The 26,676-nt window shown below is 43.8% G+C and overlaps 1 protein-coding gene across 6 annotated transcripts in view; it reads left to right on the top strand.

The window, feature by feature from the left end:
- The first annotated feature begins 391 nt into the window (after positions 1-391).
- FYCO1 (FYVE and coiled-coil domain autophagy adaptor 1) overlaps positions 392-26,676 on the top strand; it is a 121,039-nt gene continuing 94,754 nt past the window's right edge. For all 6 annotated transcript variants that reach the window (XM_054019634.1, XM_054019636.1, XM_054019633.1 and 3 more), the window contains exons 1-10: positions 392-572; positions 6,835-6,941; positions 10,954-11,079; positions 14,433-14,539; positions 16,665-16,808; positions 17,455-17,548; positions 18,929-21,559; positions 23,132-23,224; positions 24,021-24,139; positions 26,456-26,623. In XM_054019634.1, coding sequence (XP_053875609.1) covers positions 515-572; positions 6,835-6,941; positions 10,954-11,079; positions 14,433-14,539; positions 16,665-16,808; positions 17,455-17,548; positions 18,929-21,559; positions 23,132-23,224; positions 24,021-24,139; positions 26,456-26,623 — 3,647 coding nt within the window. In that variant the 5' untranslated portion in view covers positions 392-514. The remainder of the gene's footprint in view (positions 573-6,834; positions 6,942-10,953; positions 11,080-14,432; positions 14,540-16,664; positions 16,809-17,454; positions 17,549-18,928; positions 21,560-23,131; positions 23,225-24,020; positions 24,140-26,455; positions 26,624-26,676) is intronic.

Genomic DNA, 26,676 nt, shown 5'->3' with positions numbered 1-26,676 from the left:
TTTTTTTAATAATGGAGATATCCTATCTCCTAGAACTAGAAGGGACCTTGAAAGGTCATCGAGTCCAGCCCCCTGCCTTCACTAGCAGGACCAAGTACTGATTTTGCCCCCGATCCCTAAGTGGCCCCCTCAAGGACTGAACTCACAACCCTGGGTTTAGCAGGCCAATGCTCAAACCACTGAGCTACATTTGAAAAGGGGGGACAGGGAAGGTTACATTAAAAAGAAAATAGTAGTACAGGGTTACTAGGAAAAAAACTCACTATGGAAACATTATTAAATGGGCTTTAAAAATCCAAAGCACCACAGGTAAGTGTGTATATGTGTGTGCGTGTCTGCATGTGCTGTTTGTACCAGATTATATATAAATAGATTTTCTTCTTTCAGAATTGCAGATGCCACAAAGGAAACTAATCTCCACTAACTGAATGGTCATCAAGGATGTGAACTCTGCTCTTTTTTTCTAGCTGGGTGAAAAGTTTAACAGCGTGGGCTTGCACCTCCTTTGGTTTTCATGATGGCAGCAACTAGTGGAGAAAGCCAGCTACAGAGGATTATCAGAGATTTGCAAGGTATGGTGCCTGTTAGCAGATTAATTCTGTAGGCTGGGCTGCATTCCTCATGTTTTAATTGAAGGGGGGGAATGTTTGTCTGATATTTGTGTATGACACTGTAACAGGAAATTGTACTGTTCTGTATAGATGTGACTCTGATTTCAAATGTTACATAAAGTTTACTAAGCCTTTTTGTAGGATCTTAAATTATCTCTGTTTTACAAAGAAGAAAAAATTCTCTCTGGTTAGGATCTACTCTTTCTGTAAACAGTGCATTGGATATTTCTCTCAGTCACAAGTCAGGAGAAACGCCACTGAAGTCAACAGAACTAAACGGCTGTAAATAAGCACAGTTTGAGAATGGGGAGGATCAGCTCTGATTTCTTCCCCCCCCCCCCTTTTTTTTTAATGGCCACAATGGGTCATTCATAGTTCACTAAGACAAATACCTTGTTCACAATACCGTGCTGCAAACAGTGATGACAGGCCTCCATGGGAGGGGAAGAACGGGAAGGAGGATGAGTGGGGATTTTTCCTTGGTAATCAAATATGGGCATGAGGAAGAAGATCCAGGAAGGATGGTCTTACGGTTAAGGCACAGATTAGTTAGGAGACTGTTGTTCTTTTTCCAGTTTTGTCACAGATTTCTTGTGTAGCCTTGAGGAAGGGACGTAGGCCAAAATGTTCAAAACTGATCAATGGTTTTGGATGCCCACCTCTAGGCCTATTTTTCATAAGTACCAAGGACCCACAACAAGTTTGGCTTTCAAAAACTGAAGCACCTTAAATCAGTGGCCAGTATTCCTGTGCCTTGGTTTTCTCATCTGAAATATGAGGACAGTCGCGTAGCTCGCAGATGTTGTCAAGCCTTAATTCATTAATGTTCATCTAGCACAGGGGTTCTCAAACTTCATTGCACCGCGACCCCCTTTTGACAACAAAAATTACTACGCAATCCCAGAAGAGGGGACCAAAGCCTGAGCCCCACTGCCTCGGGCTGGGGGAGGCCAAAATCCAAGCCCCGCTGCCTTGGCAGGGAGAGCCAAAGCCAAAGCCTGAGCTCCATTGCCCTGGATGTGGGGCCACAGCGAAAGCCCAAGGGCTTCAGCCCTAGGAGGGGGGCCGGTAATCTGAGCCCCGCCACCCAGATATGATGCCATTGGGCTTTGGCCCCAGGCAACAGCAAATCTAATACCAGCCTTGGCGATTCCATTAAAATGAGGTCACGACCCACTTTGGGGTCCTGACCCACAGTTTGCGAACCCCTGATCTAGCAGATTGGCTCCTAAAATAGAAAGGGCGATATAAGGGCAAAGAACTGTATTGCTTTTTCTCTGTATGTGACTGTTCAAATGGTCAACAGCTGCAACGGAGATGAAATTTAATCTTTGTTTTATTTATTTATATAAATAAAATGAGCATCTTCAACCACTGTTGTTTTTGACAACTCAAGGGGAATAGAACATGATATATTAGAGCTGTTCCTTAAACCTGTCATTGCTTCCTTCTCCAAATAATCCTTTTCTCCTCCCCCTTTCTTTTTCAGATTAAAAATATAAATTGTTGAGGGGGGGAAGGCAGTCTTTTCACAGATTTAATAAACTACAGGAGGAGATTTAGGTAGGGAAGATGGTATTACACAATCTGGAGATTAGAGTTCTTGTATTGGAGACAACTTTTTGTTCCAGAAAGTGGAGGAAGTAACCCGGGGAACAGCCATTTTAAATTGATTCTGACCTACTGGGAGGAAATTGGTAGCGAATCTGAAGGTCGAAGGCAATTTGGGTGAAAGTGATCATGAAATGATTGATTTCATGATTCTTAGGAAAAGAAGGCGTGAGAACAGCAGAATAAAGACAATGGAGTTCAAAAAAGCAGACTTTAACAAATGGAGAGAACTAATAGGTAGGGTCCTATGGGAAGAAAATCTAAGGGAAAAAGAAGTTCAAATGAGCTTGTAGTTTCTCAAGGAGACAATATTCAAGGCACAGCTGGAAACTGTCCTGATGCGAAGGAAAGATAGGAAGAATGGTAAGAGGCCAATATAGCTCCATCAGGAGGTCTTTAATGACCTGAAAATCAAAACGGAATCCTACAAAAAATGGAAACATGAACCAGTTGCTAAGGAGGAGTACAAAAGAGCAGCACTCGTGTAGGAACAAAATCAGAAAGGCTAAGGCGCAAAATGATTTACACCTAACAAGGGACAGAAAAGGCAATAAGATGAGGTTCTATAAATACATTAGGAGCAAGAGAAAGACAAAAGCAAGTGTAGATCCTCTACTTAGTGTGGAAGGAGAGCCACTAACTGATGACATCAAGAAAGCTGAAGTGTTTAAGGCCTATTTTCCTTCAGCCTTCACTAGGAAGGTTAATGGTGATACTAAATACAATTAATATTAACAAGGGGGAAGGAATTCAAGCCAAAATAAGGGAAGAACAGATTCAAGAATGTTTAAATAAGTTAAATGTATTCAAGTTGGCGGGGCCTGATGACATTCATCCTAGGGTACTTAAGGAACTAGCTGAAGCAATATTGGAACTGTTAACCATTATCTTCAAGAAATCCTGGAGGACTAGTAAGTTCCCAGAAAACTGGAGAATGGCAACCACAGTATCTATCATTAAACAGGGAAACAGAGGACCCAGGGAATTATAGACCAGTCAGTGGAACTTCAATACCTGGAAAAATACTGGAACAAATTATTAAACAATCAATTTGTAAGCTCTTGGAGCATAATAGGGTTATAAGGAATAGCCAACATTCCAAATCAACCTAATTTTCTTCTTTGACAGGGTTATTGGCCTAGTGGATAGGGAGGAAGCAGTAGATGTCATATATCTTGATTTTAGTAAGATTTTTGACACAGACCCACATGTCATGCTCATAAACAAACTAGGGAAATATGGTCTAAAGGAAATTACTGTATGGTGGGTGCACAACTGGTTGAAAGACCGTACTCAAAGAGTAGTTATCAATGGTTCACTGTCAAACTGGGAGGATGTATCTAGTGGGGTCCTGCAGGGGTCAGTCCTGGTTCCAGTAGTAGTCAATCTTTTCATTAATGACTTGGTTAATGGTGTGGAGAGTATGCTTATAAAATCTGCAGATGAGCACCAAATCTTGAGGGATTGCAAGCACTTTGGAGGACATGGTTAGTATTCAAAACTAACTTGATACATTTTGGTCTGAATTCAACATGATGAAATTCAATGAAGATAAGTACAAAGTACTTCACTTAAGAAGGAAAAATCAAATGTACAACTACAAAATGAGGAATACCTGGTTGGATGGTAGTTCTGCTGAAAAGGATCTGGAGGTTATACGGGATCACAAACTGAATAAGAGTCAACAATGTGATACAGCTGCAAAAATGCCTAATATCATTCTGGAGTGTATTAACAGGCATGTTGTATGTAAGACACAGGAAATAATTGTCCTGTTCTACTTGGCACTGATGAGACCTCAGCTGGAGTAACTGGAGTGTCCAACTCTGGGCACCACATTTTAGAAAAGATGTGGACAAATTGGAGAAAGTCTAGAGGAGAGCAACAAAAATGAGAGAAGGTTTAGAAAACCTGCCATATGAGGAAAGGTTAAAAAACTGGGCATGGTTAGTCTTGAGAAAAGAAGCTTGAGGGGAGCCTAATACCAGTCTTCAAATATGTCTTCAAACAGTATCAGGCTGTTATAATAAGGATGGTGATCAATTTAATTGTTCTCTGTGTTCAATGAAGGTAGTGTGACAGATTTATTTTACCAATCTGCCTGAGGCTTCAGGTGATTAGGCTGAGGCCTCAGGATTATTAGGGGAGGAGATGAAGGAGCACACCAAGTGACTTAAGTTTTAAAGCTTTATTAATAAAATAACAGCGGTGAGTGCTGGGTGCTTCTCACGTTACTTAGAGGAAGAAAGAAAGCATTAGCGCCTGCACCCTAACCCACTTTCATACTTACACACGCACAACCCAAGACTGACCAAGCCTGGGTGTAACATAAGAAGAAGAGGGGGAAGGGTGGACGAGAGTTTTGTCCTGTGCACAGGCCGTCAAGGGTCCGCTGTTGATCTCTGATTTGCTTTAGCTTTTAGGAGGGTTTTATGTCCTGGGAGGTTTTGGGGGCGTTTTGTTTAGGGACCTCTGTCCCCCCGTGCTTTTTGTACTAGTTCAAACCAGCCTTTTGTGCCTTTCTTAGCTTTTCCAAAACACACCGGCTTTAGGGACGTGAAACTGTTGTTTTCCCCCTTGCTGGTCTTCACTGTCTCACTAGTTTTCGCAGCCCCTGCAGTTCTGTTTAGCTGAATTCTTTTTTTTTACGGCTGTTTGGGGTTGGAATCCAGGGCACCATCTTTCTTGGCGGGCAACTGAGAGTCGGTTGTGTGCCGTGGCCTTGGGCTGGAGTTAGCGTCTTATCTTTGGACCTAGGTGGAGCATCGAGTTAACCCATTTCCTTCTCCCTTCCTCCCTCTATAGCCTCTTGTAACCTGTAAAGAAACCTTTTCCTCCACACTTTCACCTTCAGCCCTTCCCACAATACACTTCAGGACATATACAAGCGCTAGCAACATACAATGCTAAACTGCTTACCCAGGGGTCCCCACTGGTGGGTGGGGCAGTTATATTGTGACAGTGGGACAAGAAACAATGGGCTTAATTTGTAGCAAGAGAGATTTAGGTTAGATATTAGGAAAAACTTTCTAACTATAAAGGGAGTTAAGCTCTGGAATAGGGTCCAAGGGAGGTTGTGGAATCCCCATCACTGGAGGTTTTTAAGAACAGATTGGACAAACACCTGTCGGGGATGGTCTAGATTTACTTGGTCCTGCCTCAGTGCAGAGGGTTGGACTTGATGACTTCTCAGGGTCCCTTCCAGCCCTACGTTTCTTTGATTCTATGATTAAGACCTTTCCACTTGAGAAAAGTGTGAGGGATTTTTAATGACCACAAATGGTTCAGGCTTTTGGTTCATGCCTCAGATGAAAGGAAAGGCAAAGCAAAGCCATGAGCTGAGACTCTGACTCTCTCTGACACAGTATGGAGACCCCACTTGAGTTCCAGTAAGAATGGATTTTGTTCCCTCCTTACATTTCACGCAGTAATGAATAAAGCTGGGCAAAAAACTTTTCAGTGAATAGTAAATTTACCAAAAAATATTTTTTTTCCGGGCACTGAAACTATTCACAAACTATGAATTTGGCCAATAATTTCAGCAGAAAAAAAATTGAACATTTTTTTCCCAAAAAGAAAATCCATTTTGAAAAGAAACATTTTAACTTTTTGTTTTGAAACATTACATTTTGAAATTTAGCTATCTTTATTTTTTAAAAATCTAAAAAACAATAACAAGGGATAAAAACTCCCAAAACAAAAAACTGAATAAATTAAATTTTGGATCAGAAAACACCCCGAAAATGAAATGAAACAAACAAAAAAAAATGTTGTTTAATTCTAGTTTTTCATTTCAGGGAATTTTTATCTAAAACTTTTTTTTTCTTCATTTTACTTTTGGTGAAGAAAACCTCAAAAATATCAGTTTTGGTTCAAAACAAATGGAATTTTTTTATTATTGGTTTGGTTTGGCCCCCAAACCGACAAATCGAGTATTTGGTCAGCCCTCCTTCATTACTAGAGCTGGAGACCGAAAGCCCAATTAGGCACTGAGAGGGAATGCAGAAACCTGTAAAATCAGCCATCTATGGTGCTCCTCGGAAACATAGCCCTTTGAGACAGCAGAGTCCACATACTTAATTATTACAGGATTAGTCTATTTATTTTCATTTGTGTATTGTAGCCAGCGCACTCTGAAACTTCCAGGAGGTAAATATGCTGAAGGAAGGAGATCTCTGCTCAGGGAGACGAGAAGCCCAGGTGGCTGCCCCCTGCTCCTGGCAGAGAGCAGGGAGGTGAGAAATGCAGGTGGCAATCCCTTGCTCCTGGCGGGGAGGCGAGAAGCCCAGGGGAGCAGGTGGGCTCCCAGAGGGGAGCTGTGCAGAGCTGAGAGTTCTCAGCCCCCCACAATGCCCCTCTTCAGTTGGTGAGGACACACACCACCAATCGAAGGAGGGTAGTGTGGACATCAGCCACGGCAGGCTGTAAAAGACCGAACATAGGTTGACTTCAGTTTGTAGAGTAGACATCCCCTAAAACACTCTGGCTGAAAAAGTGAATACACACACACAGAGTAAAGAGAGACAGCCCATTTATTTATTTCAAATGTTTGTGCATTCATCCCCAGACATCATCTATCTTTATTCACTTATTCTGGTGTCTTGTTTTAAAGATGCTGTGACAGAGTTAAGCAAAGAATTTCAAGAAGGAGGGGAACCAATCACCGATGACAGCATCAGTTTGCAAAAGTTTTCCTACAAGCTTGAGTACCTTTTACAGGTAAGTGACACAATCTCATGTAGGACCCTACCAAATTCATGGTCCATTTTGGTTAATTTCACCATCATAGGATTTAAAAAATCATACATTTAATTATTTCAGATATTTAAATCTGAAATCTCCCAGTGTTGTAAATGTAGGGGTCCTGACCCAAAATGGGTTGTGGGGGGGTCACTAGATTATTGAAGGGAGGGTTGTGGTATTGCCACCCTAACTTCTGTGCTGCTGCTGGTGGTGGCGCTGCCTTCAGAGCTGGTTGGCTGCAGAGTGTCAGCTGCTGGCCGGAAGCCCAGCTCTGAAGGCAGCACCGCTGCCCGTAGCAGTGGAGCAGAAGTAAGGGTGGCATGATATGGTATTGCCACCCTTACTTCTGCACTGCTGCTGGCGAGGTGCTGCCTTCAGAGCCGGGTGCCCAGCTAGCAGCCACTGCTCTCTGGCCACCCAGCTCTAAAGGCAGCGCAGAAGTAATGGTGGCAATACTGCAAGCCCCCTATAATAATCTTGCAGACCCCTTTTGGGTCGGGACCTCCAGTTTGAGAAATGTTGGTGTCCCCTGTGAAATCTGTATAGTACAGGGTAAAAGTACACAAAAGACCAGATTTCCCGGTCTGTGACGTGTTTTTCATGGCCATGAATTTAATAGAGCCCTAATCATATGGGAGAACTGGACTTTCCTTTATCTCTGTTGTTCTTTTACATTTAAGGTTCAGTATTGAATCTAGCTATTAATAAAAAAAAACAGAATGTATTAGAACTAAGTACAGTACAGACCTCTTTCCTTTTAGTTGTTGGGCTCCCGTATGTCAATACTTATTGCACCTATTACAATAGAAAGTAAATATGCATATATGAAAAAGCAGTGTATCATAACTAGTAGGTTGCTTTTGAGAACACAAGGAATTTTGCATTGTATGGGGAGCTTTTATAACTTGACTTTGAAATATGCCATTTTACATTATCACAGAAACTCTTTGGTAATAAGAATGATGACTTGTTTTAAGGGGAAAAAAAGTATTTCATAAATATAATTACCTGTATAATATATAGGTTTTTGCCAGCAAAAACATTACTTTGCTATGAAAAATAGTTTTATAACATTGAAAATATAATACAAAGAGTAAGCTTTTTTAATTGAAATGTCTGGGGGTTTTTTATCCTTGATCAAAAACCAAGTAAAAAGGGAAAGTTACTTTGCTGTGAATACCTTCAGTCTAGTTAGAGAGACAAGATGGGTGAGGTAATATCTCTTATTGGACCAATTTCTGTTGGTGAGAGAAACATGCTGAAGAGCTCTGTGTGGCTTGAAAGCTTGTTTCTCTCACCAACAGAAGTTGGTCCAATAAAAGATACTACTGTGACGGGTTGGATCACAGAAACCCCCTTGGGAGTTGCCACCCGATGTGCAAAGACTACCCCTGCTTCTGTTTTCCCTGCCAGCTCAGGACTCCAGCACCCTGTCTTGCTGAGCCAGACACTCCTGTTTGGCTCCAGACACAGATCCAGGGTCTGAATCACTTGTTCCAAAGCTGCAAGTTTACCTGAAAACAGCTCACAGTAGCGTGCTTGTTTTTAGCACTCAGATGCCCAACTTCCAATGGGGTCTAAACCCAGATAAATCCGTTTTACCCTGTATAAAGCTTATGCAGGGCAAACTCATAAATTGTTCGCCCTCTATAACACTGATAGAGAGATATGCACAGCTGTTTGCTCCCCCAGGTATTAATACATACTCTGAGTGAATTACTAAATAAAAAGTGATTTTATTAAATACAGACGGTAGGATTTAAGTGGTTCAAAGTAGTAACAGACAGAACAAAGTAAGTCACCAAGCAAAATAAAATAAAATGCGCAAATCTATGCCTAATCAAACTAAATACAGATAATCTCACCCTCAGAGATGCTTCAGTAAGTTTCTTAGACTGGACACCTTCCAGGCCTGGGCACAATTCTTTCCCCTGGTATAGCTCTTGTTGCAGCTCAGGTGGTAGCTAGGGGATTCTTCATGATGGCTTCTCCCCCTCTCTGTTCTCTTCCCCCCTTTATATATCTTTTGCATAAGGCGGGAACTTTTTGTTTCTCTGGGTTTCCACCCACCCTCACTGGAAAAGCACCAGGTTAAAGATGGATTCCAGTTCAATGAAAACCTTGAGAGCCTACAAGTCCATTCAGTCCTACTTCTTGTTCAGCCAATTGCTAAGACAAACAAGTTTGTTTACATTTACAGGAGAGAATGCTGCCCACTTCTTATTTACAATGTCACCTGAAAGTGAGAACAGGCATTCGCATGGCATTTTTATAGCTGGCATTGCAAGGTATTTACATGTCAGATATGCTAAACCAGGGGTCGGCAACCTACGGCACGCGTGCCAAACACGGCATGCGAGCCGATTTTGAATGGCACGTGGCTGCCTGCCGCGGTTCCGACCCCCAGCCACACTCAGCCCCCCCGCCCACCTCTCTCCCCTGCTGGGGCAGGAGGCAGAAGCTCTGTCCTGCAGCAGCCAAGCTCCCCCCACTCCTTCCCCCAGCCGTGGTGCAGCCTGCTTTCCTGCCCCTCCTCCTCTCCTTCCCTGCGCCGGCCCTTGCAAAGGAGGGGGAGGAATGGCAGCGTGCTCGCTGCTCTGCAAAAGCCCCGCAGCCCCGCTCTCCCGGCCGGAGCTCCAGCCAGCGCACGGCAGCCCCTTGCTAAAGCCAGCCCTGGGTAAAGGAGGCAGAGAAGAGGTAGGGACGGGCCTTGGGGCAGGGGGTGGAACAGGACATATCCCTTCCAGCCCCCTGCCATGAGCCTTCTGCCCTGCACCTCCACACACACCCCAGCCCTCTGCCCTCCCCCCCCAACACCCAGCCCTCTGCCCTGATCCAACCCACCCCCAGTCTTCTGCTTTGCACGCCCCCACACCCCCAGCCCTCTGCCCTGACCTCTGAAGCCCCCCACACCCCTAGCCTTCTGCCCTGCACCCCTCCACACCCCCAGCCCTCTGCCCTGACCTCTGAAGCCTCCACACCCCCTGCCTTCTGCCCTGCACCCCCCACACCCCTCCAGTCCTCTGCTCTGACCTCTGAAGCCCCCCACACCCCCAGCCCTCTGCCCTGACCTCTGAAGCCCCCCACACCCACCCTTCTGGGGGTGTGGGGGGCTTCAGACGTCAGGCGCCACTCAGCCCACTGCTGGTCTAGGTGAACAGAACGCCAGGTTGGCAGCGAGCTGAGCAGGCTGGTGGCGTAAGATCAGCATTTTAATTTAATTTTAAATGAAGCTTTTTAAATATTTTGAAAACCTTGTTTACTTTACATACAACAATAGTTTAGTTATATAATATATAGACTTATAGAGAGAGACCTTCTAAAAACGTTAAAATGTATTATCGGCATGCGAAACCTTAAATTAAAGTAAATAAATGAAGACTCGGCACACCGCTTCTGAAAGGTTGCCTACCCCTGTGCTAAACATTCATATGCCCCTTCATGCTTTGACCACCATTCCAAAGAACTGTAGACTTTGTATTCTGTGTTGTAATTGAAATCAGTATATTTGAAAATGAGAGACTATCCAAAAATATTTAAATAAATGGTATTCTATTATTGTTTAACAGTGCAATTATAACTGAAATTAATCACGGTTATTTTTGTATTTCGTGATTAATTTTTTTAGTGATTTGACAGCCCTAATTTAAATTTGTCTTTCGAACTGTAGAGCAGCATTTAAATCCATCAAATTGTATTGATATAGAATGATGTCTATTCCTTTCATTGATGTGCACACACATCTCCTATTAATTAAAATTAGGGTGACCAGATGTCCTAATATTATAGGGACAGTCCTGATATTCGGGGCTTTTTCTTATATGGGAACCTATTACCCCCCACACTCTGTCCTGATTTTTCATATTTGCTGTCTGGTCACCCTAGTTAAAATTAATAGCTGTGAATGTGAATATCAATGGGAGAGAAACGTAGAATAACTCTGTGTTTCAGTGTCTTCAGTTTTTCTACATGTTTATTCCTTTTGAAGTTTGACCAGAAAGAAAAGACCACACTGCTGGGGAACAGAAAAGACTACTGGGATTACTTCTGCGACTGTCTGGCTAAAGTCAAAGGAGCTAATGATGGGATCCGCTTTGTTAAGTCTATTTCAGAGGTAAGTAAAGCAGACTGATTAATCATCACAATAGGCAGTTCATGTTTCTGCATGTCCATTGGGAGAGCTACAGAACTCAAAAGAAAAGTAGGAGAAGGAATGGGACTTTTTTCTGTCCTTGCAGAATGTAAAACCAAAAGATAAGTGATGCCTATTGTTCATCAAATTTCTTAGGGCTAGATTGCACAATCATTATGCATGTTGGTGTGCTCTTCCTTGCAGGTGTAGTCCCATCGACCTCAGTCAAGTCCTGAATTATTTTAAATTACATTGGGCAGGAATGGTGTCCCTAGCCTTTGTTTGCCAGAAGCTGGGAATGAGTGATAGGGGATGGATCACTGGATGATTATCTCTTCTGTTCGTTCCCTCTGGGGCACCTGGCACTGGCCACTGTCAGAAGACAGGATACTGGGCTAGATGGACCTTTGGTCTGACCCAGTAGGGCCGTTCTTATGTTCTTATGTGTTTTCAGTTCTACTAGAAAAAGAAAACATTTGATAAATGGTGGGCAAGGTCTCTGTTTAGGGTTAATGCCTACGATTTAACAATGGGGATACAACAGAAATAAAACAAGGGGGCAGTTCCTGCCCTCATGTGCACAGGTTCCCTGAGGGCAGGATTTGATTGAATGCAAGAGGAAAAAGTAGTAAAGTTTTGCCATTCTTGTCACTTTCCTGTTGATCAATATGGTTGAATGGGAGTCCCTGAGTAGAGAATTTGGTTTTATGTCTATACTCACTTAATGCTTGCGCAGTGTGTTGAAGATATAAAATACCATGTGACTCTTGAGGATTAAGATTATTGTTATCGCTTAAGGTGAGCTGACATGAAAGGACTCAAAGTGAAATGGTTCTTATTGGGCTAAGCAAAGTACATGCTAGCAAGTAGCACAGTAATAAAGCCTAAATCCAATATCAACAGAGTAGCAAACCTTAATCTCTACATCTATTAGTCAGTGAGGTAAACACTGCAAGAAGTATTTAATGTTGATCCTTTCTGAGTCATTAGAGTAAATTTAAATCACCCGAATAAGGACTTTCCCCGTGGGTAAGTGGAGCATTGTTGTTGGCTCTGCTGATTGTTGTCCTGATGCCTGGTTTTGATGACTCCTAGGCTATTTTATTCCCAGGCTGCACTTGTTGATAAAGAAGTTTTCATCTATTCTGTCAGAACTTCCTGACAGCAGCCTTGACTGCTGTCATCATGCAACTTCTCAGGATGAGCAGAGAACCAGCCATGAGGCTAGCATGGCTGCCCCTAGCAGCCCCCTATGTTCCCCGTCCCACTTCTTTCTCCTCATCCCCTTCCTACAGTCTTCCATTTGGTTTCAGGGGAACCTCCTCTCCCCACCCAGCTTTCTGTCTTGGCTTTGGAGTATGAAACATTTCCCCAACCCCTCTTTCTCCAATCTCCTCTTTCAGCTCCAAATCCATCTTCTTCCCATGGTTCTTTAAATGAAAATTCCAGTGCATTTATATTGTACAGCTAGATGAACACCAGATTCTAATGCATCTTGTTTGGCTGCACCTATTTGGAGGGGCAGAGACACCAGAAACCTTCCACCTCCACGTGTACAGCCAGGCAAGAGCTTCCTCCAATGAGCTCGTTTGATGCATTGCTTTTTCCATCCCTATGGTACTTGTATTCGAATTTTGGTTTGACAGCAGAGACATAACTAGTTATAAATTCTGTCTCTTCTCTATCCACTGGATACCAAAATCTTCCTTGTTTGCCTTAAGATTTCTGTCCTTTTTTAAAAACTATGTAAGATGTTGTGATGTTCTCCTCTGGTGTTATTTGGACCAGTGATCTGCTTGGTCACTCCAATCCTTGACTCTGGGAACCAGCTTTACCCTGCTCTGCTGTGAGAACCCCCACTCCTGGGCTGTTCACGCACAGCCTCTGGCATATAAACTGCTCCCAGCTACTTGCAACCGAATGACACTAGCCAATATCTCTGGTCCCAGACACAACCCTAGGAACCTTCGTCTTGCAGTGTCCAGTTATGCCCGCTGGACGCTGCAAGCTTATAGGAGTTCGTCAATTTAACAAAGAAATTGATATGCACCAGGCTTGTTATCCCAAGGGGAGTCTCTGCCATGCTTCAAACCAAACGCACTGTTTCAGGTAGAATGAACAGATTTATTAACTATAAAGATAGATTTAAGTGATTATAAGTCAAAGCATAACAAGTCAGATTTGGTCAAATGAAATAAAAGCAAAACACATTCTAACTGATCTTAACACTTTCAATGCCCTTACAAACTTAGATGCTTCTCACCACAAGCTGGCTGGTTGCTCTTCAGCCAGGCTCTCCCCTTTGATCAGCACTTCACTCGCTTGGTGTGGTGTCTGTAGATGTAGGTGGAAGAGAGAGGAAGAGCATGGCAAATGTCTCTCCCTTTTATCATGTCCTTTCTTCCCGCTTGGCTTTGCGCCCCCCCTTCAGAGTCAGGTGAGCATTACCTCATTGCAGTCCCAAACTGACCAAAGGAAGGGGGGTGACTCCCTCGAGAGTCTAACAGATTATTTTGTTGCTGCCTAGGCCAGCATCCTTTGTTCCTGTGAGGCTGGGCTGGGTTTGTCCCATACCTGCCGTGGTGAGGTGTGAACTGCCCCTCTGTTCTTGGAGAGTTTTTGCCTGGGCTTATTTTAAGCCATGAGAATACATTTTCAGCCTCATAACTATATACATGAAATTATAACCTATAACCTTACTATAACATTACTGTAACAATTACTATAACATCACTATCACAACCATGCTCAGTGCATCATGAGCCTCCCGAAGACACCCAACATGACAAACTTTGCATTGGATGCCACACGATCATTTTATAAAGATGAACATGGGAGTGTAGGGTGCTCCCCCAAGATACAGAGCGTCACAGATGTCCTTAAGTTTCAGCATTTAAAAATACGTTTTATAGTCTTTAATTTCATAATAAACGCAGCTTCATGTAGTTTTTATGGTTTGACTGTGTCAGAAATTTCCTGTTTCACTTTCTATGGAGCCACAGAAATTTGCAGGTGGAATGATTTTTTAAAATCATTTTGTTTACTTGCAGTTTATGATTTAAAAAAAAATCAGTCAGCTGTTTCAGGTAACACGTTTATCAGATTGTGTTTTTGAAATGAAACCGCAGAAGTCAGAGGAGTGAACTCCGCTATTAAGATATTTGGGGAGGGTGTCCCTCAGGGTCACCCCTAATATCATTTCCTGGAGCCCAATTGCTATACATGTTCTTGGCATATGTGCGTAGAAACATTAATAGCTGGCTTGTCAATGTGCCATTTATATATGTTTATAATTGGTGCTTAAAGGTTATCTTCCTGTGGCTTGTTTTTCGCAGCTCAGAACATCTCTTGGTAAAGGAAGAGCATTTATACGTTACTCCTTAGTACACCAAAGGCTGGCAGACACCTTGCAACAATGTTTTATGAATACCAAAGTAACAAGGTAAATGCAAAAGTACTGTTGTGATGCATGGGTGATATCTAGAGATGAACAAACAGTGAAACATGGGACTGATTCAGTGCCGTGTGAAATAAATGGAAAACCTTCCATGTGGTTGGCTCAGAGGACTGATAATAGGGTATAAAGCAGGGGTGGGCAAACTACAGCGGCCCACGGGACCATCCTGCCCGGCCCTTGAGCTCCCTGCCGGGGAGGCTAGCCCCGGCCCCTCCCCCATAGTCACGCTGCCATGCGGGCAGTGCTCTGGGTGGCAGGGTTGCGCGCTCCTGCCGAGCAGCATGGCAGGGTGTCTGTCTCTGGCCAGGCAGCGCGGCTGCCAGACATGCTGCTCTGAGCGGCATGGTAAGGGAGCCGGGGCCAGGGGGTTGGATAAGGGGCAGGGGGATTCCAGGGGGTAGTCAGTGGACAGGGAGCGGGGGGCGGTTGGATGGGGTGGAGGTTCTGGGGAGTGGTCAGGGGATGGGGGAGGGGTTGGATAAGCGTGGGAATCCTGGGGGGCCTGTCAGGGGGCGGGAGTGTGGATAGGGGTCAGAGCAGTCAGGGGACTGGGAGCAGGGGGGCTAGGTAGGGGGTGGGGTCCCTGGGGCGGTTAGGGGTCGGGGGTCCCGGGAAGGGACAGTCAGGGGACAAGAAGTGGGGGGTTGGATGGGTTGTGGGTTCTGAGTGGGGCAGTCAGGGGGCGGGAAGTGGGAAGGGTTGGATGGGGGCAGAGGCCAGGCAGTTTTGGGAGGCACAGCCTTCCCTACCCAGCCCTCCATACAGTTTTGCAACCCCAATGTGGCCCTCGGGCCAAAAAAGTTTGCCCACCCCTGATATAAAGCCTGTGTAATCTAGGTCACTGTTTCACACCTGTCTTAGGTCAGTAAATATTGACAGTTGTTCAGTGGCCTATATGAAATGAGTTTCTGGTCCAAGTCCAGTTCCTCTTAGACCAGGGTCAATATTGCAAACTGCTTTTACAACTGGTCCTAGTCTGCACCTTTGTTAGTATTCTCAGGAGAGGGGTCAAGGAGCAAATGGGCATTGAAACTAAACTATCCTTTCATCTTTTAGAGGAGCGAGGGTTGAGGCAAAATAGCGGGGTTGTGTGGGGAAGCTTGCTTTGCTGCTGTCCCTTCTTACAATTTCGGAAGGTAGAGTAATGTAGCCTTCAGGGTTGTCAATATGGCACCTTTATAAAAGATAGAAAGTCACTGAAATTTAAAACATAACCACTTGCACTAGGACTTGTTTTTCTGTCCAAGTTTTTGCTTTTCCATACTTGTTGGTCAGAGCAAAGTAATGATGATAAACATCAGAGTTTAGCATCTATAACTTGGGGGACCCTACAAAAGGGGTTTTTGAACCTCGAGTTCATTATAAAGCAGAGTATTTTGTGCCTGGAACATTAAAAAACTATATGGTGTTTTGTGCATGGTACTTACACACCTTAAATTTTCCAACCTTTACAAGTGCTGGACATCTGGGTTCAGATATGGCCAAATTCATATGTGGACATGAATTTGGAGGTAGTGCACAGAGCCCCAAATGATAACTGTGTACATCACTAAGTATCACATGGTGTGGTACAATGTAACCTGTTGTTGTCTTTCTGGTCAAGAAAAACCAAAGACTGGAATAGCAAGAGTTTAGCAAGTCAGGATGGATATTCGTGGAGCTTTCACAGAAAAGCTTTCAGTTTTTATCTTCCTTTTCAATGTATCTAATTCTGACTGCTGCTACCATCACTTGTTGTCATGAGCATTCAATTTACTCACATTCAAAACATAAATGTGAGCTTACAGAGTACCATGTGAGTATCCATTATACGGCAAATCCTTCACCCTCTCCAGTTGCCTGCCCGAGCCCAGAGTAAAAATGTTTTGTGCAGGGTTTCTCCATAGGAGGAATCCATAAGCTTCATTAGCTCCTACTGCCACCAGGAGCTGCCCTCACTCCCCACAAAGAGGTTGGGGGGGGGGGCAGTGGAGCTGATTGATGTCTATTGCATTTGCAGTGAATCCTCATAATTTTTATGGGAAGTAACAAATAATGTTTCATTTTCTTGAGAATGTTGCAGGCGCTCCTCTTTTATGTATTACTCCGTGCCATTTGATTCTTCTTTTAGTGACTGGTACTATGCAAGAAGTCCATTTCTGAAGTCTAAAATGAGTTCTGACATTGTGGGTCAACTCTATGAGTTAACTGAGGTTCAGTTTGACTTGGCATCAAGAGGGCATGACTTAGATGCTGCTTGGCCAACATTTGCCAGGTAATGTAGTAAAACTTTGCTGTTTTCGATACAGTTAGAGCCATAACACACATTCTGTGACTTGCAAAAACTTCTGCAACTTTTCTATTTAATGTAAAAAGGAGGCATAAGCCTTCACCTTGTAACATCTCTGCAGCCAACCTGGACTTCATGGTCATTACTGGGCTGAATGCCAGCGGCTGATCTGATGCTCATTCAAGTCTGAGAGTTCTTCCACTGACTTCAGCAGGCATCAGCTCAGACCCCCCGGGGTCTGTTTACATCTTCACAGTGACGATGAGATGTTAACTTGGGTCCCTCTTTTCCAAAAGCTGTGTCCTCTACCAGCTGAACTAACCATGAATCTCTTTCATTTGAGCAGTAAGAGAACTCATGACACACACCTGTTTCAGCAGGCCTGCTTCTGCTTGAAAGAGGGTAATCCTGCATGTAGGGTTTGATCCAGCTCCACTTAGGTCTGTAGGAGTCTTCCCATTGATTTTAATGAATGTTGGATCAGGCCCCATGCATGCTAGCCAGTAGGACATTGCCATATCCATTGGTTATAACTAAAAGAATCCATAAAGTCAGAGCAGACAATTACGTGTGCGTGCGCGTTTAGCCATTATTAAAAGATTTCTTTTTTGTTTTTTCTTCCGGTCTACAGGAGGACATTGTCCTCACATGGCTCTTCAGCATATTTGTGGAAGCCTCCAAGTCGCAGTTCAAGCATAAGTAGTTTAGTGAGCAACTATTTGCAGGTAATTGAATGACAAAGAAGTGCATGCAATGTAGACCACATTTCCTTAACATCAAAGATCTTTAGGCCTGGGAGCTGTATAACACCTTGTGACTTTAGTGTGAAACTACAAAAAACCTACAATAAATATAAAGGAAAATTGTCCCATAGCTGTGTGAGGGGATGGATAGACCGTACACTGATGAAGAAGGTGCCAGAGAGGCCTTGTGTACCACCCATCTGTCCCTCTTAGTCAGGGGTGGTAGGAAGGAAGCCTTTAAAAAGGAGGAAACTGCAGGCAGCTGGCAGGAGAGATCACCCTGAGCAGAAAATTGCTGAAGTGACTCCTGACACCGCAAGGGAGCTTCCATCCAGGAGATCTCCACCCCCAACCCTGTGGGGAGTGCACCGAACCCTAGTATAGGCCTGACAGAGTGACCCTGATTCAATAGCCCAGGCAGCAGGTCTCCACGAAAACTGCGACACAGATAGCACTGAAACAAGAAGGTCCTGTTTGCCTTTTTCCCTTTCAGTTGGATCAAGGAAGAAGTTATTCTTGGGGTGCTGAGACATTTAATTTTCCTTTTATGTCCTCCATCAGAAGAGATTTAAGAAGGCCTGCAAAGGGTGGGGTCCCCTCTTTGCAAGGACTAGGAAACTGGGGCCTGTGTTTAAGCCACTGGGTGTGGCCAGGGTCTCCCATCACCTGGGAGAAAAACCTGAGAGGACTCTTTTTACAAGTTGATTAAACCTAACATTTAAGTCGTCTTTTAAAAAAAAAAAAAACGAAAAACAAACAAACCCCCAAAGCTTACAAAATCTCATGAATAGAAAGATTTTCATTAGTATCAATGAAAATAGCCTGCTTTCCTTTCGCAGTTTTGTGATTCCAACCACAACAGCACTGTGCTAGCATCTGAGAACCAGAAAGTGAAATTATCTAAGACCCCCAACACAGCAAAGCACTTTAACTATATATTAAAGTCAAAAATTTAAGCGTGTGCTTAAATGCATTGCTGAATCAGGGCCACAATACAAACTGGTGTAACATCACTGGCTAAAATGCATAATATACAAAGAGTAAATAAATAATGAAAAGAACTTTATTTTGTTCTGAGATGTCAGACGCTGGAGTGCTGAGCCCTAGAGAAATGCTTATAAATGAATAAAAATAATTAATAATCAAGGGGATTAACAGTAGCATGGATTAGGATTTTTTTAATATTGATTTTTATCTTGACAGCATCCCTTAAATATTCATTTTATTGTTACCACCACCACCAGGTATTAATCAACAAAAACAGTTAAGCTATCACTGAGTCCTGGAATATTCATAATCTTTCATGTATAAAAATACAGTTTCCAATTTAACTTTTCTGTTCTTCCCTTCCCGCCCTCTTAGACACAAGAGTTTCCAGGTAGCCCTGATGCAAATAACTCACTAAATGCTGAACACGTGGAGGGCTTTGAAGAGATGCGTGTGGAACTTGACCAGGGAGAGCTGAGGCAGAGGGAGCTGCAGGACCGGATTAATCAGCTAGAGAAGGAAAACCAGGAGCTGCAGGCAGCCGTCAGCCTTCAGAAAGAACAAGCGCAAGTAGAAAAGGAAAAGAGCAGCAACTTCAGAGAGGAGAACTCCAGACTGACAAAGACGATAGCGGAGTTACAGAAACAGTGTGAGGTTTCCCACTCCACTCAGAGCACTGTTCATGACCTACAAAAATGTGTGCAGGCATTAGAAGTGAATGCAGCCGAGCAGCAAAAGGAATACCACACAAGGCTTGAGCAAATGGAGTCGAGTAAGAAGGACTATGCCTCAGAACTGCAGCTCTTGAATCAGGAGCTGGAAACCACCAGGGCTTCGGTCAGCATGAAGGATCTCCGCATCAGTGAGCTCCAGACCAAGCTAAGTTCAACAGAGCAGCAGAATCTAGAGCTCATTGCAAAAGTCGATGCCGTCTTGGATGAAAAAGGACAACAAACCTCCACCCAGTATGAGACTACCCTAAAGATCCAGGAATTGCTGGAGAAACTTCACCAGGCAGAAAAGGAAAAAGCTGACATCCAGAAACTAAATAACGAACTTCTGTCTCAGGTAAAGACAGCGAGAGAGGAACTGCAGCTGAAAGAGGGGGCACAGAAAGAACTGGAATCCAGATTTAGTTGCCTCGCCACGGACTCCAAAAAAGAGAGTGAAAAACTGCTCATGAGCCTGGAAATGATGGCAAAGGAAATGGATACAGTTCAGGAGGCGCTGACTGTGAAAGGAAAGGAGGTGGCTGAACTCCAGATCCAGCTGAAGGGCTCACTGGCTCGTGTGGGGTCGCTGGAAAAAAATCTTGAAGAGACCAGAAGAGCAAAAGAGAACCTTCAGGAAGAGTGCAGCTGCAGGGAAGCTGTGCTGAAGCAGGAAGCCAGAACCTTGGCAGAGCAGCTTGAGCTGCGGAAGGATCATTTATCAAAGCTGAGTCAGAACGTGCACAGCCTAGAGGAGCAAAACCAAAAACTCCTCTCCAGCAACGATCACCTCCTCCAGAAGGTAAAGGACATGGAGGAGCTCGCAGGACAGCAAAGCTTGGCACTGAACGAAATTGGTGAAGAAAGCAAGAAACTGAAATCTGAGAATGCAAATCTGCACCAAACCGAGGAGAAGATGAAAGAGAAGCAGAAAAACCTGGAGGCATCTAAAGCCTCTTTGGAAGCTGAGCTGGCCAGGCTGAGGGCATCGGAGAAACAGCTCCAGAGTCAGATTGACGATGCCATGGTGTCGGTGGATGAAAAAGAAAAAAAGCTCCGGGAGCAGAACAAACAGTTGCATGAAGACTTGCAGAATGTCACAAGGCAAAATCAGATCCTGGAAGAGAGGCTACAGTCTCTGCATTCTGAATACCAAGAACTGAGGCAAAGAGAAGATACCATCAAGGAGTCTTTAGCTGAATTGCAAACAGAGCACAAGAGTGCCAAACAGCATGGTTTACGGATGGAAAAGATTCTGTTTTCCTTGAAGGAATGTGAAGAGTCTCTTAGGTCACAGGTTACAGAGAAAGATGTGACACTGCAAGGCATAGAGAGCCAATGCAAGCAGCTACAGGCAGAAATTGAGATGTACCGAAAAAAAGCGGAGTCTCTTGAGGTGGAAAAGCTAAGTATGGAAAAAACATGCCTTCATCAAATAAAATTGATTGAATCCCTTACTGGAGAGAAGGATTCAGTGGAGAAGGCCCAGCTGGAGCAGGCAGCATGTCAGGAGAAAGAGGCACAAGAGTTGGCTTCCAGGCTAGCCGTGTCTGAAAAGCAGCTGCACATCAACCAGAGTGAAGTGTCCAGGTTGCAGGCAGAAGTGATTGACCTTCGAGCCAAGCTTCAGCAGACAGCTGATGAGAGAGAGAGGGTGCAAGGCAAGCTGGATGTCACAGAGGCAGTTTTGGGGGAACAAAAGACACTGGTCCAGCAGCTGAAAGAGCAGAGTGAGTCACTCAACAGCAACCACGTGCAAGAGCTGGTACAGTGTAAAGAAAGAGAGGAAACTCTGAAAAAAGAGCGGGAAAGGGAAGCCCATCAAAAGGCTGAGCTGGAGAAGAATGTGCTGAGTCTCAGGGAAGAGCTGTCCAACATTAAGCAGTATTTGGAGACTGTTAAAATGGAAAATGTAGAAACCAATGACCTGCTCCACAGAACCAACACTGACATGGCTGAACTTGGTATTCAGATCTGTACCTTGACCTCTGAGAAGGGGGATGCAGAAGAGAAGTTGGCCCGGGTCACTAAGAAGCTCGGGGAATTGGGTGAGCAAGCAGCAAAGGAGCAGGAGAGGCTGCAACTTGACATCTCCACGCTCAGGCAGGAGAACCAAGGCCTGACAGAGAAACTAAAGGAGACTCAAGTATGTGTTGCCGCTGTTTCCAGCCTGCAAACACAGCTGGAGGTGGCAGCGAAACAGGCCCAACGCTCCCAAGAGACCAGCGAAGAAGAGCTGTCTGCAATAAAATTTCAAATGAGCACAGAGATTATAAATTATCAGACAAAATTCAAGGTAAATGAATATCATATTCTACATTCTACATGCTTGACAGTGTTCACTGACGTGGTAAGGAGGAGAAATTCCCTCCTCTGCAGGAATTACGGGGTGAAATGGCCTGCATTGTGGAGGTCGGATAATCGCAACAGTCCCTTCTGGCTTTAATCTAAGCACATATGAATTTAGGGGGGATTAGTCCCTAACGCCCACTGAGCCTTGCTCTGCAATGTGCTAAGCAACTTTGATTCCCCTTGATGTCTAACACTGAACCAGTTATATCCTCTTTACTACACTGGGTCAGCAGAACAAGGCTATGGATGTGTGAACCTCCTTTCTTTGCAGAATATTGAAAAGGTGGTTTTCAGACCCAATGGTTGCTCGACTTTCATGAATATTACTCATCAAATAACTATGAATATTTCAGCTTACGATTTGCCATTATTTAAAAGTACCTGTAATACAATGGGCCCAATACTGCAAGGTGCTGCATACCTCCTGCACAGGGCTGAGTGCCCTTAGTTCTCATCAATTCCCTGATAACAGTAACACCCATACTGGCACTCTCCCAAAATCCAGTTACAACCCAACATCCGCCCACTCGTGAAACCAAAATAAGATGCTCACAGTAGATTGTGCAGCTCTGATCAGATGAACCCTTTCTTCTCTATCCTTGTATGCAATGATCAGCAGTGAAATAGTTAATATTTGTAACATTGACATTGTCGTTAGGCTTTAGTATCAACATCTGTTGATATGAATAAGAGCAACTCACCCCTCTGTTAGAGGCACTGTTTCAGGCAGTCTGCAGACTCTGACAGATAGTACAGCACAGGTTACACTGAGTTCACACATCTATTTGAACATATGGGCTAGAGGCCCATGGTGGGATTTTCAGAAGTCTGAGTGTGGGCCTGGCTCCGCTGCTATTGCAATCAATGTTGATTTCAGTGAGATCAAAGTTAGAAATCCCAGCCTGAGTGGTAATTTTACTGTACAAGATACAGCCACCGAGATAAAAGTCTAGTTTCAGGAAGCGGTCACGAGCCACCCTGATTCAACTCTGGATCATGTGGGGAGAAATTCCTGAAAGATAAAGAACTGTGTGTCGGTTACTGCAGCTATGAGCCTAAGGCTGCCAGTTGATCAGACTTACACACTTCTGTGTAGGCTGAGATTCTTCTAACGTCGAAAAGTGGTGTGCGCCTACTTTCTTTGCCCACAGAGCATCTCCTAATTCCCAGAATGACTTGTGCTCCCTTTGTACTTTCAACACAACATTTACATGTCTAGCAAGTTGGGCCATTTTTGTTATGGCCCATAATAATTGCCTGAAAAACATCATCTGACTACCACAACGGGGGGACTTTTTCCATGAATTAGGCCCCAAGATTCCTGGGATGGTCATTTGAATTGGTCTGCCATCAGCCACGCAGAGGGCCAAATTTATCCCTGTTGTAACTCCATTATAATTAATGGATTAATTTGGCCCAGTATATTTTAATTGTCCATGCTGCATCAACAGGAAACTTTAAAACTGGGTGATGACTTTTATGTGAACTCTAACAAGTGCTTTATTGACTACACTAGGCTGTCAGTGAAGAATGCGAGAAAGTAAAAGAGCAGCTTGAGGAGCAGAAACGACAGCTGTGTGCTGCAGAGGAAGAGATTGCAGAGCTTCACGTAGGTGCTTAATCTGATTACAATAAAGAAATGTGCTAAAGTATTTGCATCAATAGTCACTTGTGTTAGAATTTACAAGGCAGGGGACTTACTTGTCTGGCAGCTGGCTGGGAGCATGAGAATGCACTTGAACAAATAATAGACATGCAGGTCAAAATTCTCAGACTAGGGGGAGATTTTCAAAGGCACAAATAGCAGTTAAATACTGAGGTTCTCACCCCCTGAACCAGATGACTTTTACTTAGGTGCCTAAATACAGATATAGGGGTGTACCCAAGTCTGAAAATGTTACCTCTAAAGTTTAGATAATAGAAGGTGCTTTTTCACTTCCTTTCATATTTAACTCTGTTTTAATGAAGAAGCCACAAACTTGACATCTTCCCCCTCATGATAATTTAGTTTCTTTTAAACTTTTTGTTTTCCTATTGAAGCACTTATTTCAGACTGTGAACTAGTTTTAAATACTGATGTGGTTTATTCTTTCATCATTGTGTTTGGGACTTTATTCTTTGATAAAGAGACAAAAGCCACTCAAAGCCCTTCTGCTGTGGCTAATAAGAATTACTGGCATGGTTTAATACTTTACAATTGATCCCTTATTCAATGTGACATAAGTAATCAATCCCCAGTACACAACTTATTAGTGTCTGATTATTCAATAATAATGTTTTAATTAATGGTTGGACTTCTTAAACTCCCCTATCAAAGCATTGTTTGGGTGACATAGTAACTAAGTTACAGTTGTAACAGTGATGTTTTTGTATGTTAAATAGAAATATTTCTATTCTTGTGCTAGGCTGTAAACACTGATCTGTCTAGCAAACTGGAGCGTGCAACAGAGCAATTGACTGAATATGAATCCACCAGGTTAAAAAAAGACGAGGAGGTGATGTCACTGAAAAAACACTTGGAGAGGTTAGCACTTTGGTTATTTCACTTGTACTGTTTGTAAGAAGCCAAATAGGAGATAAGTCATCATAGTGTGTACACCATATTGTTGTGTACAGTATATGAGGCAGGGGAGAGAATACATAAATATTGAGTAGGAAATGTTAAGTGGCCTTTCAGATGAAAAACATGGAAATTACACAGAATACAGCTTCCCTTTGTTCACTTAGCTGCTGTTCTATAGTCATCGCATTTCTTGTTTCCTTTGTGAAACTATTCTGCGTGTTGCTAGGCTTTGTAGCATGGGTTAGATGCAGCATTCAAAGTCCAGCAATGTTGACTGCTGTTTAAAAGAGGACTGGAACATTTGCACTGCATTTTACATGGAGGGTGTGTTTTAGTTTTGCCCCTCTGTGGTGTCTCAAGAGTAAAGTAAGAATTGCTGTTGAAGGGAACACACTGTGCAGCTCTTGCTCAGGCAGGTCTCCTATTGAGTTCAATGGGCATTTTGCCTGAGTAAGGACTTGGTGACAAATACTGGCGCTAAATGATTTTGCAGCACAGAGCTGGGAGTGCAAAGCCAGCCTGGCCTGACTCCAGGGCTCTGGATCTCTGCTTGGATCAAGAATGAGGGGAATCCTTTCAGGGATGTAACCATGTAACACCTACATGGCCACCAAACTCTGCCCCATGCCTTGAGGCAGGAGTCTGTGACTGTCTCATTGGGCTCTGTGATTGCAGCTCTGGGAGGGCAGGTCCCCCTGGTTATCAATCAGCTAGATGGGTCCAGAGGATAGTCAGCTACGGAATGGAGCTGTCAGCTGGAGAGTGCACAGTGTCCATCAGGGCAGTTCTCGCCATGGAGACTGCAGGTAGGGGTGGGAGGACACAGTACTCCCCAGGATGCTTCACACCCCAATAAAAGTACAGATATTGGGCCATATGCTCAGCTGGTATCAATCAGTGTTGCTCCATTGGGGCAATAGAAACAGCAAGTCTCAGAGCCAGGATCTGCAGTCTCAGGCTCGCTCGACGGCAGTAAAAATAGCTGTGTAGATGTTTGGGGTTGGATTGGAGCTTGGGCTCTGAAGCCTGGGGAGCGGGGTGGGTTTCAGAGCCCAAGCCCAAATGTCTACATGGCCATTCTGAGAGCTGTAGTATGAGCCCCATAAACCCGAGTCTGTAGACCTGGGCTCTGAGACGCGCTGCCGTGGGTTTCTGCTTACTCAGTAGATGTGCCCTCAAAGTCCTCATTTATATGGAGACTCTGCCCCTCAGCAACTTGATGAGCTCTGGTCATGGAGCAGATCTGCACTGAGCCTGACCTTGTGCAGAGCTGTTACCTGGAAGTAAGGAGCTAATGCTTATCTTGCTCCCATGTAAAAGAGAGTTGAGATATGGAGCCTGAATGAGGACTTCAGAATCGGGGCCCTTAATTCCTTTTTCAGATTTCTGTTTGTACCCACTCTAGTTTCTTACAACTAAGTGTGCACTAGTTTCTATTTTGTGGGCCAGATGCTCATCTGGTGTCAACTGAAGTAGTTCCATGTATAAATCAGTGTCCACTGATTTCAAAACTGAGTGTCTGATCTGGTGAGTTCATCCCTTGTGCCAACTGCGAGTCTATTGATTAAGTTAATTAGACTGTAGTCTGTCAAGTTTACCATTGAGACTGTGAGTAATTCTCTAGTTTTAAATTGCTCTATTGACTGAAATTAATACACCAGAAATCAAATCAAACCTCATTAAGTCTTTCACTCTGTCCACTTGAAATCTGAGACAAATTTGTCTGGATGAGACTCTCAAGTGAAGTCATATTAGCAGAGCTTATCAATAGTTCTTGAACTCAGTGGTAAAGGGTTTTTAGCTCCTTTGTAAATTTTTTTGTTTTGTGGTACTGCAAATTAATAGCATACTTAGTAGACCTTTTGTGAACATGTAAACCACTGATACGTTTATACTCTGGATTGTCCTCTGTGCCCAGTCTGCAGGGGATATGGGTCTTTACAGACTCAGCCAGAGAGCCTTGGCTCTTAGCTTGAGCTGTAGCAGTTCATGCTACCTGGTTCAATCCCTGGTGTGCAGCCAAGAGGGCAGCCATCACAAACACAACTGTGAAAAGGGAGCAGGAAATAGTACCCTCATCCCCAGAAGTTACTGATTGTCAAAGGTGCCCGCAGGTAATGTATCTATGCACAGCTTCCAAAGTGTCAAAAAACTAAAGCACGTTGTTCTATATAATATTGTGTTCACACTGAGAAAGACTTCACTAAAACTACAGATTTCGTCAAGATAAATGGCAGAAGGGACTTCTTTAAGAACAATTAATTTGCATTTAAACAGGACCCAAAAGGAAGTTGACAAAGCGAATGAGCAAGTCAAAGAGTACGGTGACAAACTCAACAAGGCGACAGCAGACAGAGACAGCAATGATCAGAAGTTGTTGGCCGAGCTAGACGATCTAACTAGAACAAAGCAATTCCTCGAAGAACGTTTGATAGAACTTCTCAGGTTGGTATTAAAAAAATAATTTATAGGTTCTATTGTGGAGGATTTTAAATGGT

The sequence above is a fragment of the Malaclemys terrapin genome, chromosome 2, assembly GCF_027887155.1.
Source record: "Malaclemys terrapin pileata isolate rMalTer1 chromosome 2, rMalTer1.hap1, whole genome shotgun sequence".
Taxonomy (NCBI): Eukaryota; Metazoa; Chordata; order Testudines; family Emydidae; genus Malaclemys; species Malaclemys terrapin.
This window is presented reverse-complemented; position numbering and strand designations above follow the sequence as displayed.